The sequence below is a fragment of the Mauremys reevesii genome, linkage group 1 (assembly GCF_016161935.1).
Source record: "Mauremys reevesii isolate NIE-2019 linkage group 1, ASM1616193v1, whole genome shotgun sequence".
NCBI classification, from domain to species: Eukaryota; Metazoa; Chordata; order Testudines; family Geoemydidae; genus Mauremys; species Mauremys reevesii.
The window spans coordinates 118,916,806-118,933,646 of record NC_052623.1 but is presented as its reverse complement, the minus strand read 5'-3'; the positions used below and the strand labels follow the sequence as shown (position 1 = coordinate 118,933,646).

The 16,841-nt window shown below is 39.3% G+C and overlaps 1 protein-coding gene across 1 annotated transcript in view; it reads left to right on the top strand.

Annotated features, from left to right (window-relative positions):
• The window catches only part of LOC120405349, a 78,381-nt gene extending 70,495 nt beyond the window's left edge, over positions 1 to 7,886 (top strand). The window contains exons 4-5 of the mRNA XM_039538957.1: positions 6,354 to 6,470; positions 7,629 to 7,886. Of these exons, the coding sequence (XP_039394891.1) occupies positions 6,354 to 6,470; positions 7,629 to 7,886 (375 nt within the window). The remainder of the gene's footprint in view (positions 1 to 6,353; positions 6,471 to 7,628) is intronic.
• The last annotated feature ends 8,955 nt before the right edge of the window (positions 7,887 to 16,841 follow it).

Sequence of the window (16,841 nt, the reverse complement as noted above, 5' to 3'; positions counted from 1 at the left end):
TGGTACTCAACTGTATGTTTCTGATATAGCCTTTGCCATCACCGACATATTCCAACACCAAGAAAAGTTGACTCTAGTTCTATTTCAGAAAAGACAAATAATGTTAACAGGAAGATTAAAAACCCTTGGAGGAACTGGTGAGCCATCTGAACACCATTGTCTGTGGAAGGATCAGACCACAGATGTTTAACATTGCGGGAAACCTCAGTGTCAAGATAGACAAGCAGATTCCCACAGTAGTGAGCAAGGATTTTTTTAATCTCCAATTGTCCAGGAAACCGTGACATCTCTCCGCTCACTTGGGAACTAGCTACTCTTGTCTCCTCCAAGATAGCCTCCTGAACTCTCAGCTGGGGGTTGATTGCAGTCACAAAAAAAGCTGAATTTGGTATAGTCTGCATTCGTGCACCTCGTCGCAACAAAAGCTAATGCAAACACATCACAGCTCTGCTCCAAGCAACCCAACTCCCCTGCTTGTTTCAGAAGAGAGTTTAAAGTTCTGGGACCAGACCATGTGCTATGTTTTTCAAGAGATGCAGCCTAGAAATGCAACTGAGAGTTTGAAGAGGGGGGCAAAGGTAGCTTGAAACCATCTTTGCACCTCTCTGATATGTGTCTTCTCTGGGGACTGCGCTGACATACAGCAGCATCACTCAGCTACCTGTGGACAGTTTCGCAGCCCACAGATAGTGGCGTACAGAACACTCTGGCCACCGCCATCCCCACTGCATAAAGAAGGCATAGATTTGGCGGGACTGGGATCTTCTTATTCCAACATGTATTGGGACTACAGAGATTAAATCTCTGCATGTGATGGGATTCAGCATAAAGAACCTTGTGCCCCACTGCTACTAGGTGTGAGGTAAAAATGTAAGGTATAATCCATAGTGTTTTAGTATTAAGAGATGTAAACACAGAGCCTGAGAGGTCCTGTGCTGGCCAGGCATGAATACTACCATCCAAGACTAAGTATCCCAGTGTGAAATCTACAATGAATCTATAGGAAATGGCCTGCAAAAGAGACACTGAAACCACTGTGACACTACACCCCATATTCTTCATAGAGATGGTTATGATATGATTATGGTATAACTAAGATGTATTTTATGCAAGATAGGGCATGTAAGATATCATTGAAAAGGTTATGATTCACTGAATATGATTGTCCTATTTGTATTCATGTATCATTTTGGTATCTGAAGTTGGGAATATTGTCTATGCATCTATTACAAATGTGTTTACATCTAGGGACTGCCCACTAGGCAGAATGCAATCAGTCTAGATGGATGGCTGGGATGGGCCATTAGGGAGAACAGTAGGTCTTAGAAAAAGCTAATCTCCCACGGGGGAGCCTTCCTGGGGAGCCTTCTTGAGAACACTACAAACAGCCTCCAAGTTATGTCTGCTATGACCCTACAGGGGCATGTGACCAAGTCACCTGATACTGGACTCCATCCTGGGATACCAGTGTTTTTCCACTGACTGGGCATGGGAATCAAGCATGGAGACAAAGGGTTCCCACCATATGCAAAAGCTATTTAAGGCAGGGGAGTGACATCATCATTGTTCTTCACTGATTCCCTGCCCAAAGAGACTCCTGAGAACATCTGAGGAAGGGGGGGCTGAACTGGAGGAAAGGGCTGAACCCATGGTATAAGGATTTCTAGCCTGTGAAATGAATACCTGGGGCTTGAGGCTGCAACCAAGTGCATCTTGCCCTTTAAGAAGCTCTGCAACTGGCTTACATCATCATTTAGGGTGAGAATTTACTGCTCACATCCAATCTCTTTAGTATATTAAGCTTAGATTGTGTTTTTGTTTATCTGTGAGGTAACCTGCTTTGATCTGTTTGTTATCCCTTATAATCACTTACAATCTATCTTTTGTAGTTAATAAACTTGTTTTTGTTTTGTCTAAAACCAGTTTGTGGAAATCATACTTGGGGCAGAAAGCTGTTGCATATCTCTCTCCACATTAAGGGAGAGGGTGAATTACATGAGCTTACACTGTACAGTCCTCTGTGCAGCACAAGATGGTATAATTTGAGATTCACCCTCCAGAGGGGGGTGTGCTCCTGAGAAGCTAGTAAGTGTCCTAGCTGTATAGTCTTCCCAGGCAGGGGCTGGTCAGAAAGCCTTCTGCATATTATTACAACTGGGTATGTCCCTACCTGTGTGCTGGTGAAAGTGTGAGACCAGGAGCATGTCTGCAGCTTGTCACAGCATTACATGGTGAGTGGGAGCCCAGGCTGGTGGATCAGGGGGCTCAGTGATACCCCAGTTCCAGATGGCACCCTGGGGGGAACCCGTCACAACCACATGATATTCCAGATCAACCTTGCTCTAGGTTTGGAGCAGATCTCTGAATTAAAAAGAACAATGACCTGTTATGGAGTATTCTGCTCAGATGTCACTTTGCTCAGTTTTCTGTGATTCCTGAAGAGTTAATAACACATAATAACTCACAAGTGATTCATTTTGGCAATCATTTTTGACATATCATTTCAAGCACACTATGTCAAGCCCTTACTATGCACTGTCCAATAGCCTATCAAAAAAGTATGTGCAAGTAGCAAATAACTAGATTTTAAAAAAAAGAAAGAAAGCACCCCGATGGGTTCAAGGGATCAATACTTAGTATTAGAATTGAAACTGATTGGGACGTTCAAAATATTCAAATTTTGACACTTAAAAAACCTTAACTTTTCATGGAAAGCTTTCCCCATTTTTGTTAGGAAGTAGAAACACTGTTCGGAATACTTAGGAGCACTAGTTCAGAGACTTATGAGCAGGACAAAAACTTTAGTACTAACATCTCACAGTCTTCTTGAGTTGAAGATAATCTTGATAGTTACAAAAGAAACGTGTATGTCAGGGAAGTAGAACAGAAGAAGTACTACAAATAGGGCACAGAGTTACCCACATTGCAAGTGGGAGAGAATGTTAGACTTGAAACGGACAAGTGGCTGGAAACCTGCCACAGCAGCAGGTATGCCATCTGCAACAAGGTTGTTTGTCACAACCATCTAAGACAGCTATATGAAACCCAGGAGGACACTGACTATTTCCTGAGGACATCCAATATACTATTGAGAGTGTTTATGCCCTTTCAGAAGTCACTGAAAATGGAGAAACGCCAGCTGCAGCAGCAAACACAGAGTCCACGGGATCAGATACACTGCAGTGACCAGTCCACAGCAGAAGAAATTGTCTTGAGAAAAAGAAAAGGCCATGTGACCAGAAAACCACTGAGCATCAGAGATAGCAATTTCTGACAGGTGTCCAATACCCTGCCTTCTTTCTTCTACACTTTTCTATTTGTGTATGTTATTAATTGATTACATTGGTTTCTGGTGCATGTCTTACCTGCATTTGATTTTCAAAAAGAAGACGAAAGAGGGTGGGGATGTAACAATAGCCCGTAGAGTGCGTAGACACTACACTGGTCATGTGACCCATATCATGTGACTAGGACCAGTATCTAGAAATAAGTCTTACCAGCACTCCTGAATGTCATACCTTTATTACAGATAGCATCTTTGTTATTTATTGGTTTTTATAATGTAAATGCACACTGGTTTGTCCTAACATGATAAAGGAAGAAGGATCCTTCTAACATCTCTGTTCTAATAATCTTCTTCCAGAGAAAAAGAATAGGGCAAAAGCTTTAAAAAATTTTTTGTCTAGCATGCAGTGTGTAATTTCCATAATTTATCACAAAAAATCTGCCATATTGGTGTGTTTGATTTAATGCCATCAGAAGTGTAAGGTTACAAGGAATAGATGGCTAATTGGGTTAATTTAATAGCAGGTTAAATCTTTCTTTTATTTTGTATTAGAGGAACTTTAAAAACAGTGCAGTTTTCAAGTGATCTTGGAAATGTAAAGTAGAGTTCCTTGATATATATATATATATATATATATATATATATAGCATTCCTACTGCTAGGTTTATGGTGGGAGTTACTGGCACTCTTCCAGTTCACTGCATGAAAATCTAAGCTGCCTGGATAAGTGCAGAATTTAGCATTGGGTCTTAAGGTTTTGTCTGGCACATTGCCAAAGATGTTATGCATTTAGCTGGGAAATTGCCTAGAAGTTAATTGAGAGGAAAACACTAATATACATCCTCCCCCACCTTAAAAATGCTATGGATATGGATATGTCACTGATCTTGATATGAGCTGTATGTTTGCAGTAATCCTAAAATTGGTTAGATTGAGTTTTCAGGGTCTACATGCACCCTAGTCACTACTAATATTATTGCTCTCTTTCATGTCTGTGTAATATCCCTAGTCACTGTGTCCTTAGAAATATCCAGCAGCCAGGGCTATGATGTCACTACAGTGAGCAGAGCTAAGGCTCAGCATTAACCTAACAATTCTGTGGTACTACCACAGACAAGGCTACATTAATTTTACCCTCAAAGCGTTATCTCCCTGCTTAATGCAACCAAACAGCTTATGGAATGACCCCTTTGCCCACTCTGGCCACTGCCTAGAAAATCCTAGAAATTCTGATTACAGTGTGTGTCTTTACTCAAACCCTCAACTGTTGCTGCATTTAAAATTCTTCAAAATAGCAAAATAAGTTCTGCATCCAGTGAAACTGACCCCATGTAACCCCACTATGCGGTGTAACCTAATACGGGACATTGTGAATTTAATACGACTCTACCAGTTCACACACTGTACTAGACTTCTAGGTTTTAGCAACTCTATGTTTGCCAGAAAGCAAGTGTATTTAATCTTGGTAAGTCAGTGTTTCTAAACAGTTTTGAGCCAGCCTACAGCAGTGAAGCTTCAGTGAAGCACATCTGTAAGCAGGCTTCTGATCATTTTGTCCAATACCTATTGCTTCCTCTCAGGATAAGGAGATTGGGGGAGTTGGAGGGGGGAGGCTAGAGAGATATAAGAAACAAAACTGAGGCTTATATAAAAGGAAATAAGGAAAAATGTTATCTTTCAATCCAGACTGGCTGCCTCTTCCACATTTACTGTATGCCCTTGATGCACTCAGGTTGCGGAGACAAGAGCAAAGTGGAAACAATGATATTTTGCTACTGTATGAATTCCCTCTCCCTGCACTTAATCCTCTTCTTATTGGGGCCTTGTGCTGAAAGCTGATAATTTTGGTGGGCCCTGAATAAAGCCAGTAGCTTGAATTCCTGCCACCAGCCCCTTTATAATGAATAGGCCTAATGAATGCTAGTAAGTGGTAGGAATCTGTGACCAGCTGCATCAATGCAGGTAATACAGCTCAGATTTAATTGGGAGCAGGTACTGGAAGGCTGTATTACTTTAATTGGTGAGGGGGTTTTCTAAATGGAAAGGACAAAGTATAATGGACAAATTGTGCTGTACAATAGCACTTAAGCTGGGATTGTATGCATTCGTTAATCTGTTGAGGAATGAGGCAATTCTAAACAATTTTCTCAGTGAAACCAACTCCAGAAAGCTTGTCCCTTTTGTTCTCCCTTGGGAAAATGCAAGTTTGAAACAGAAAATACCTTTACCAAGGCAATCATTTGCCACGTGTGGAAAGCGGATACAGCTGTAAACTATGAAAAAGGGATCTTTGTAGTACCATAAAGGATGGAAAAAGAGATAAAGCTGTGATAAGAGTGGGCCTGTCACTGCATCCAAAGGAGGAATAAAGTGATGACATTTACAGTGACAGATGAGACTGTAAAGAGAACTCAGGACAATTTGGAGAGGGAAATTTGATATTTAAAAGAAAGGGCTCTGATAATTAAAAGTAGCATTACATTAAACTGTTATGCATGTCATTAGTGACAGAAGGGAACTGGTGCCTTTTGAAAAGTTAATGATTCAAACAGACCTGCTCCTGAAACTTTGTATTTAGTAAAGTTCGCTTGAGCACAAACTATTTTATGCAACACAGGATTCATTTACTCCTTATTTTATAGGAAATAAGAACGTTTTACAATAATGTGGAATATGCACTTTATATATCATAAACCAATGTGTGTATATGTCTGTAATGGCAGTACTGTGTAAATTAAAAGTAGAGCTGAATATCCCAACATATGTAAATATTGTTGAATATGCTTATTCCATTGAATGTTAGGGAAAGAGTAGGTCACTTCATTGAGACACAAGCTGTCCCTGTCAATTGCTTTTTCTAGTTCATATAGGGCTAGGACTATTCAAGCTAGGGACAACAGAATGTAGCTTAGAAAGTAAAGTACTTACAGGTTTGTGGTGCACCTAATAATGTGCAGTACAGAACATGCAACCACATTTTATGACTGATATGTCCATAACGAGTTAAAAAAGCAGTTGTAACTGAGTTCTACTAATAGGTCTTTTGCTCTTGTATATTTCATTACAGGTGGGAAAACTAGAAGGATTGTATGTCCTTCAGAGTTCATGTGGGCCTGGCAGTGGGAGGAGAGAAACAAAACGAAGCATAAAGCAAGTGTTGAACGGGCTTTCCCAGGATCCCCAGGTGGGTTTTGTGTATTGCCTAATGTTGAAAATGAGACAGATACAGCTTTCTACATTCGTTGTAAAGGCTGAATTATCTTACATTTACTATTGTTCGTGGCAGAAGTAAATGCACAAAGCTACAGCTTATTTCAGAAAGTCTTTGTCAGGAGTCCTATTTTGTTTGCTTCTACATTTTCTCTTTTTTACAGATAAGTGCAGAATTTAGTCTCAAGCTTACAAAATATTTGCAAATCACAAGGTAAACTCTCATTTTTTAAAAAAAAGGACAGCAGTAGCATTATTAAATTCCAAAAGGGAAAATGAAATGAATACTTCTCATTTATCTGGAGATTGACTTTACAAAAGTTTTCAATGAAGCTTTCAGTTGGCACTCAGTGAATTGTAGCAAAGTTTTGCCTGAATGTGCCAGAGGTACATAATAAAATATGTAACCTAAAATCTGTGCCTGCAAACAAAACATGACACTCAAGGAATAACTAGCTGATGGGCAATTGTTTCATTATTTCATTAAAGGATATGATGCAGATAGGCACAGAAGAGTGCAACTGGTGGTCATTAGGTTTAAAAATAAAACAGCTGATTTTTTTTTTAATTTTTGCAGAAGTGGATATGTACAATCTACTTTGAAATCCTAAATTTGGAGAACTACTAGTCATTATTAAAAAGACTAAGACTAGCTTTTTGCAATATGTCAGTTTTATTTTTATGGACAAAATAAAGGAATTTAATGTCACTTTGTCTTCAAATTTTGTTTTGTAGAGTGTGTCATGCATATTAGTAGACACATTACAGAGAAATCATAAAAGGACCCAGGGGAAATATACAACTCAGAGGATGGGGAGCTACTGGGGATTAAGGAAGTTTCTTTTAAAAATAGTTGAGTTCCTGAATTTACCTAAAAATAACCCGGTGCAAAACAACGGGTCTATAATCTGCATTGGCAAAGCTTGTTGCAGGAATGTTTACAGTGTAAGGTCAGATGCCACACTACTACTGTTAAGTGTTGCTATGGAAAATGAGACTTCAGAATCTAAATGGGAAATTAAGTACTGTAGAAAATATCTGTTGTTTGACTGTAATATCTAAGCACCTCCCCCCATCCAGCTACCTGTCTATCTATAGCTGTAAAATATAACAACAATCTCTTCTTTTACAGCCTGTAAAGAAAATAGTTTCTTCTTTGTGTCAATGTGTGTGTGAGCCAGAAAAACTTATTGAGGGAAAGGCAATCAGATGGGACAGTGAAGGGGCCTATTGGACCCAAGATAGAATGCTATGTCAAAGAAACCAGCTTTGCATTTCTGAAAATTGTGACATAACTGTAGATGTTCTTGAATCTGTTTCTGCTATTACTTCTGACTCTTATATTTATAATAGATCTCTTTTTGTACTCTGTGTGAGCTTTTATATTTAAAAATACAAGTTTAGTCAATTTAGTGTGTGTGAAAGGTCACAGATTTGCAGCTCTGGAGTCTGAAGTCCTTTATAGAACAACATGGGTGTTTACAGTGCATGCTTCATATGCCACCAAGCAAATGTGCCTTAACCTTAACAAGTCAATTCTATCAACTCCTTCAGTCTTTGGCTTCTGTGCAGATGTTCCTAATAAGTTCTAATAGTGAAGGTGGGGGGAGCAGAGCAAGCAAAATCTAAGAACTAGAATGAAGACTACCAACTCTTTTTACCTATGCCCTTAAATAGCTCTCTGATGATAATGACAACTGGTCATTATTAAACTGGATTGGATTTAAGTTGATGGGCCTGCATTGAATGGCTCAGTATCCTATTACCAATTCCCTGAGCATATGTCTACACTGGAGCAGGAAGGTGTTATTTCCAGTTTAGGAAGACATATGCACACTAAGTGTGACTGAGCTAGTGTGCTAAAAATAGAAGTGTTGCCACAGATACCTCAGACAGGATCATACACAGGGCAGCTAGCCCCTTGTGCCACTGTGTTTTTAGGTGCTAGCTCAGTCATAGCTAGTGTTGGTACATCTCCTCGAATAGGAACTCATACCTTCTAGCTCCAGTGTAGACAGACTCTAAAATACAGGTTTGTCTGTGAACACTGGACCTCTGTGGAACACTTCCTGGTGGCCTTGATGTAGTCTTCTTAAGCTTGTAGTCTGCACTATGGCAACGTTTCAGAACCCCTGCCCCAAACCATCCAGTCCACTACACATATCACTTATAAATGTATTCTGTATCCATATTTTTGTGTCACTGCTTCTGGCATAGTGCATTTTAAACCTGCTTCTTCTGACAGCTGCCTTTAAGAATAAGGTTGTGGCTGGCCTTCAAGAGGTGCATAAGGGAAAGTGGGCAAATAGCTTATAGACTGTGATCTGTGGGCCTGTGTATCGGCCAGCCACATTTGTAGTTCCTATACGTGGGGGAACACTGTATGCCTTTGGGGGAAAGAAGGGCCCCAAAAGTCATTATGGAGTTGCAAGGAGGAAGTAGGTGCATGCATCATGCCCAAATCCTAACATCATCCCACAGTGTGTCCCAGGGAGAACAGGATACTTCTGTATTATCAAGATAATCGAGACGGGATTGTGACATGTTCCCTTAAGGAGTTTCTTGTGGGGAGGTACTGCACTGTCCCCAGAGCAAATCTGTGTGCTGGTGGCATGATTCAGACCTAAGTCACTTTCTTTCATGGAAAATATTTGACTTGAGCATGTGGGGGGGGGGGAATAGGATGCTGCTGCAGATAGAGACAGATAGCAGCAGAGTTTTGGAGGGAGTTTAAAGAGGGTGTATGAGAGGCTTTCCTTCCAGGTCCAGCTTTATGTGCAGTTTCATGATGGTCAGCAATAGAGTAGTGATGGTGACCTTCAATGGAGGTGCTATGTTTTCTTTCCTGCCTGAAGCCAGAAGAGATTTCCTGTACATTAAGTGCAAGTTGGTGGCTGTGCTGCAAGAAAAGATTCTTGGACTGGAAGGAAAAGTAAAGATGCTAGGAAGAATCAGAGCAGCTGAAAAAATCCTGAACAGCAAGGTTCAGGAAACTTCTGAATCCCAGGTTCAAGGAAGAAAGGAGCTGGACACCAAGGAGTCAGAGAGAGAGAGAGAGAAAGTTGGAGAGGAGGCTTGGCATGTCATAACAACCAGAGGCCAGAGACAAGAGGTGATGGTGGCATTCTACATAGCTGGAGATAGATGAGGATAGTCAGGCTGTGGCCACCAGAGAGGAGGTGACCAGAAGGAATTCCACATATCTAGCAGTTTCTAATTGATACAAGGTCCTCAACGTAGAAACTCTGGAAGATATCCCTCAAGATCCAGTCAGTCCAAAGGAATGGAAAGAGGTATGGGACAAACCTATAGATGGTAGCTTGGACCAACCTGTAAAAAAAATCAATCTTGCCCTCAAAAAGTTCTTCAACCATCAAAGGAAGACAGATGATCTTTGTTGATGCTTCAGTACTCAGAAGAATAAAAATGAAAGCGTTCTTCAAGGGACAGATGGACAAAAGGAAGACGTGCTGTCTTCCTGGAACCAAGACACAAGTTATCACTCTAATTGGATCAACTACTTAAGTTGATGGGCAAGGATCCATTGGTAACAGTTCATATGAGTGCTAATTATATTGCATTGCAAGATATCTAACAGGTAATAGATGACTTCAGGGAGCTCAGAAGCGTGCTGAGAAAGAATGTCCAAGGATTTTCTCTGAGATCCTTCCTATCCTAACTGGTATAGGAATTTTGTTCTGTGGAACATTGGTCATCTTCTAGGGGGAGAATATAGTTTGGATGGCCTCCACCTCAGTAAAAGGGGAGTCAATCTCTTCTGGGACAAGCTGACTAGAGTAGTCATAAGGGTGGTTAACTGATAATAAAAAGAGAGGGTAAATAAGGGGAAGACATGAGGATTCATAGAAGAACCATGAGAATGATTAAAGGATTAGAAAATATGCCTCATAATGGTAGACTCAGAGAGCTCAATTTATTTAGTTTAACAAAGAGAAGGTTAAGGGGAGATTTGATCACAGTCTGTAAATACCAACAAGGGGAACATATATTTGATAATGGACTCTTCAATCTAGCTGTCTGGAAGTTAAAGCTAGACAAATTCAGGATGGAAATAAGGTGCAATTTTTTTAAGAATGAGGGTAATTACCAATGGAACAACTTATCAAGGGTTGTGGTGGATTGCCCTTCACTTCACTCAACTGAGATAAGATATCCTGGGGTGCTTTGATTTTTCGCAGCTTTGTTTTCCTAATACAGTTAAACTTTAATGTTGAGAGTTTATTGTCATATTAAGTCTCTTAGAGTAAAAGTTTCCATCTTTGCCAAATTCTATGAGGCCTGTTGTCAGCACATGCAGCATGAAGCAATAAAGGTCACGGGACAATAACATGCACTGTAACAGATTAAACTATTCTCTACCTGCTGTTAGAAATACAGAAAACTTACCTGAAAAGTCCACTCTACAGCTATATAATTTTACGTTTCACTTGAGTTATTGGGATAACTGATGATTTTGGAGAGCAGAACAAAGCCTTTGTTGTTTACTTCCTAAATAAAAGTGAGACATGCTGGGGCAGAACCTCAGCTAGTAAAGATCAGTGTAACTCTATTGATTTCCATGGAGCTCTGCTGATGTACCCGAGCCAAGATCTGGTCTAGTGGGAACACATAAGTCCTCTGGAAGACTGTGTAGGAAAAAAGGAATGAGAATTTGAGGAGCAAACTGTTGTACAGATGCATTGTCAAATGGGTTAAAATCAAACAGAGCCAGAGTTAAAATACAGAAGTTTTCTCTTTGTCACAGACCTTGGAGATTTTGTCACATTCTGCATGAGAAAAGTACAGAGAGGAACAATGATTCTGCCTCTAGATTTACAAGATTTAAGCAAAGACTGGCCAAACTTCTCAGCTAGCCCAGATTAGCACATATTTCCTGTCTTGCCATGTTTTCTTGAATGTGATAGAGATGGCCCTCTGCAGCTCATTTCTGATGACTTCTTTCTTGATTCTTTCATTCTTTCAAAATAAAATACAAAACAAAACATACTTAGCTACCCTGAATAGATTTGGAGAGAGTGTACCTTTGGGATCGCAGAAATGAGTTTTCACTGCCTGTGAAGATTTGTTGAGATCATTCAACTAAATCCATGAAAAGTGTGCAAACTTTTCAAAAGAGCCTATATATCACACAACAAGAGCAATGCAAAGGAGAATTCATCCCAGGGTAAACACAATCAGCTAGTCAAGTTAGACAATGAAGCATAAGTAATTAAAAAAAGAAGAGAAACTTGATTTTTCTTTAACTAAAGTTGGTGTTAATTAGGACTAAATTCCAGTGAAGTCAATGGAGTTACACTGTATAAACCTGGTGATTCTGCTGTCACTTACAAGCTTTTTAGTGAGAAGAATTTTGCCGAGTTATAACATCCTTACTTGAATTGAAAAGTACCTGTCTGTACAAGTATTCCCACTGGTTTCCCATTAATTGTTTTTGAGTTCCAAAAACATGATCTACAGTATGTGACAAATGAGAAAGCGGCGTGAAATAAGCCTGAGCACTGTGCAATGCAATTTAGACAGGTGGGAGGATTAGCTTATATGAATGGGAGCCGCGATCAGTCGGACCTGCGAACAGGGCAGGTAAACAAACTGGCCCGGCCCACCAGGGGCTTTCCCTACACAAGTGGTGACCCTAGTTTGAGAAACCTGATATAGAGGAATCCCAGACCCTAACTAAGGAAACTATGTACACATACTTGAATGTGATATAGGAGCCACTTGAAAATTGGGAAGTGAAACCCTACCCAAAAGACACCAAAACAAAGAAATGCATGTTGGAAACTTCTGAAGCCCAAGAATATTTTGATTATACAACCTGTCCCCGAAGCAGCAACCATCACTATATAAATGTTGTAAATCATGAAAATACTACCAGCTTCCAGTGCTTCCAGTGACGTTATAGACAAGAATTCTATTTCGTTGGTTTGTTTTTTAAAAAAATAAACCTAAGGGCTTGCCTACATGGTGGGGTAGTGCACTCTATGGGGTTATGGTTTCTAAAGTATACTAACATGTTGCACGTTAATTGGTCTGTGTAGACCTTGCTGGTGTGCTTTAACATAGTGCAGTTTGAAACAGTATTATGTTAAAGCACACCAGCAAGGTCTACCTGGACTAGTTAACTCACAACATATTAGCACACTTTAGAAATCAAACTCCAGTAGACCACATGACCCCACTGTGCCCTAAGAATAGTTTATCTGAAGTGATTATAAACAGTAAACATCATGTAGAATTCTGATACAAGTCAAAAGATATTTTGATTTTACCATATGAGGCAGAGGAAACTTTTGGTTGACAGAGATTTCCCACCAAGAACCTGTAATTTTTTTCTTAAAGAACAAGCTTTAGTATCTATGAAATAACAATTATATTAATTTTTCAAGCAGATAATTGGAAGATACCCTAGATGAAACAGTAAAATTGCCAGTCATTTAACAGTTAGCTCCTAATTTGCAAACTAAAAGGTTTCAAAAATTGTTGATTACACCAATATGATCTCTCTTAGTATTGCAAATTCAGCTAATTTCAGTATTCCAAGAGCTAAGCATGGGTTGAGCACTCCCACGGGGAGCTGACCATTCACATGAGAAGCTGACAGCTCCTAGACTGGGACAGTTGGAGAATGAATTGCTCCTTTTTTGTTTTTCTTTTTTTGTTGTTGCATACTTCCACTCCTTCCCTCTCTTGCTTTTTCTCCTTCCTGACATCTTGTAGTAAGAATGTTCTCTGTCTTTGTGAATCCCTTTTGCCAATATGGGTTAATTCTTACTATCCACCCATATAGACAGCTAACATCAAAGTGCATGTGAGAGTAAAGCTATATTTTAGTAGACATATAGAGGACGCCTGGTAGGTCAGGGAGTGTGAAACCAGAATGAGTGGTGAGACTTCAACAGGAACAAATCAGATTTTTAAACCTGAGGAGCTAGCCATCAATTTTTAAGGTACCTTGCAATTTGTGTGTTTAGGAGTTACGCCAGCACTCTGGTATGGCTAAAGGAGAATCCTATTTCCATGTGTAGTGGGCTATGCAAAAGGGGCACAGACCTTTAATTCACTGCCCCCACACTCTGGAATGATAATTCCATTTAGAAGGTAGTACTTGTACACTATTATTTTTCATATTTTTTTTCCACTAGCTTCCATGCCCCATCATGTTTCTAGGTGTCTTTAAAAAAATAAAAGTGTTTACCTGTTTAGAAATCTGCATGACAACAAAACACTAGCTGAGGGCTCCATTTGAATGAATGTTAGAGTCGGTTGACCATTCCCTGATTTGCAGCACAAAATATCAGTTCCCTTTCAGCTGGTGATCTGTATGTAATGCTGGTGAACAACTAAGTGTTCTACTGTTTTTTCCACATTATTATATTTATTATATATTTTTGTCTTGTTATCTTGCATTAGGTATTTAAAATCTGCAAATCAGTGGATAAGATCAGAGATTAAGATGATTTTTTTAAAGCATCCATCAGTGCTGATCATGCAAAGAGTTGGGCAGAAACTTATTATACAACTAGCTATGGTGGAAATAACTCATCCTATTTTCAAAAGGCTTTTTGAAATAGCCCAAGAGGTTTGGGTTAATGTTCTCTATCTTTCTTTCCTCTGACTTTATTCTTTTCCTGCAGAATTTGTGAGAATATTTACTTCCTATTCTCCCTCCTTACCATGTAATGACCATCGATGGACACACATAGCTCACACTTGCTGCCCTATAACAGGAACAATTCTTTGGAGTGCAGGAATGTACCCATAAGAGATTTTGTTCTGAAATAGAACTAAAAAAGATAAGTAAACGAATAAGTAATGTACAAAGTAGTTAACGTCTATATCTTGACGATCAAAGGATGAAACAAGTGACAAGTTTCCCCTATTTAGGCATTCTGATAACATCAGATGGAAGATGTGAGAAAGAAATCAAGAGAAGCGAAGGATACAGCTTGCAAAAAAATGTTTTCAGCTACTTCCAAAGACCTCTGACTTGTCAAAAACTAAAGCTACACATCCGCACTGTATTCTGAAGTGCTACATATGGTCGACTCTCCTCTATGGATGTGAGAACTGGACATTTAAAAAGGACACTGAGAGATGACTCAGTGCATTTGAATTTTTGCATTACAGAAGAATGCTAAAAAATAGCTAATAACCAAATCAATGGATGATGAGGTGATGAGAAAGATCAATTTAAAAAGAACACAATTACTTAAGACCTGAGGTAAGAGAATAACATGTCTCTGCAGACACATTGCTCACCTATCCCAGAGGAACTCGATTCCAGTGCTCATACTATCAGGCCAGATCACAGACAAACTAGGAAGAGGAAGAAAGAGAGTCAGCAATGTCAGAAACATTGCCAGATGGACTGGTATCCAAAGGCAAGTGGAAGTTTTACAACTTTGTCACTGTGAAAGATGGACAGTCTCTGTATCCAAGATGTCACCTGAAGAAGATGATGCATGAATAATTTACTTCCAGAATATTTAAGGTGGTTCCATTAATGTAGAAGCAAATTCCGCTTTATAGCAACCCATGGAGTGTGAAAGCATTTGAGTGATTAGAAAAAAGGCGGATTCTCCATTATACGATCTCTTGCTCTGTCAAACAAGTTGTAAAGGGGATGAATCTGTTTTGTAATGAAGGAAGGCTTTCTGCTATTTTAATTATTTTCATCCTGCATGAAAAATGTGCAAAGCAGAAGTCTAACACAGAAGCCTTCAAATCTAGTACAGCATTTTTTTTTTAAATAGAATAATTTAAAAATAGTGAAACACTTCTATTGCCTGCTTCCTGGAATTTATTTGAAATATAAAAGCAGAAGTACTTTGTGCTGGTGGAGAGAAGGGCCATCCTAAGAATTAAGCTTTTTTTCTAGACAAAGACAAATATTTACTACTTTATCCTGAATGATATCACCTACAGATCCATCCTCAGAGGAAAAGGGGTTCCCAAAATAAATCTTTGGAAAAGATCTAGGGAAGTATAAAGTTACCAGCAATGATTTTCAGAAATGATAGAGATTTTGAGTATCTTGATTTTCAGTGCCCAATTTGAAACATCTTAATTGGGCCTTACTTTCAGAGGTGTTCAGTACTTTCTGAAAATCAGAGCCCTTAAAAATATTTCCAGTGGGACATCTGAAAATTTAGTCACTCAAGATTACTTTGTGAAATATTTAGACTTTCAAAGTTGTGGAAAATGTGCTGTAGAGTTTTCAAAACCAACATTGGCTTGTTGGAAAATATAACCAAGACATCTATGGCTAATTCCATTTATTTCAGTGGAATGTGGAACACTTTGGGTAATTTGTAAAAGGAGATTGTATCAATAAGCTTCAGTGAAGGAAGCATTTTCCCATCAACAGACCCATCAGAATCTCCCATAATAATATCTAATAATAATTTCCCATTCAGCTTTCTCAGAGTGCAGTAATTAGAAATGTTCTCAAGCACTTCATTTTAGAATACACTTTCATGTAACTTGCACTCCAGTTACAATTTAGTACTTTTCAAATGAGTCTACACACCCCAAAATGTATCAGTCACACTTTTAGAATCATTTTTGGTTACTTGAGTCCTGTAGCAATCTTTACATTCCAGGTTTTTAACTGCCTGGAAAAGCCCCAATGAATGAGGTTCACACCACTTTGCTTTAGTAGCCACAATACCCAGAACAGAAAATTCTACCTGATCATCAGTAGCTAGCATCTCAGCTGTATCTTGAATTATAATCTGTTTAAGCAGTGGGGCACTGAGGTTTGGTGAGACTCCCATCCAGGCATCCTTTCTCTATGCATCACCTAGGAATGTCTGCCTCTTTCTAGTCCTTAAAAAAAGTTCTGGAAAAAAGGGTCCCAGGTCAATCTGCAGTCCAACAGCAGTAGGTTCTCTCTTCCCATGACACCAGTTTTTCCATTAAAACCTGTTTAATCAGAATGCTGAAGAATTGGAGAGAAGGTATTGCAGTTATGAATTAAGGAAGGTTCATGGGGCTTCATGTTTAGCACAAACACATCACTCTGGAAAGTGCTTCAGCCTCTCAAGCAAGTTGTTCAGTCACCTCCCATTTCTGATCACATAAACCCTGTCCACTAATCAATCCTGCAACATTTGTTTGGTTTAGAAGGTAGTAATGAGTAATATAGTAATGGCCACTATTTTGATACTTGCATATCGTGAGTGTGCCTGAACTTGCTTTGGCATGTGAAGACTGTAGGAGTTTTGACTGTGCAACTAGTAACTCAAGCTGTCTTCTTCTTATCTTTTTCTTTGGGTAAGTGTAAATGAGTTAGTGTCATTACTTGTCATACTGGAAGCCCATG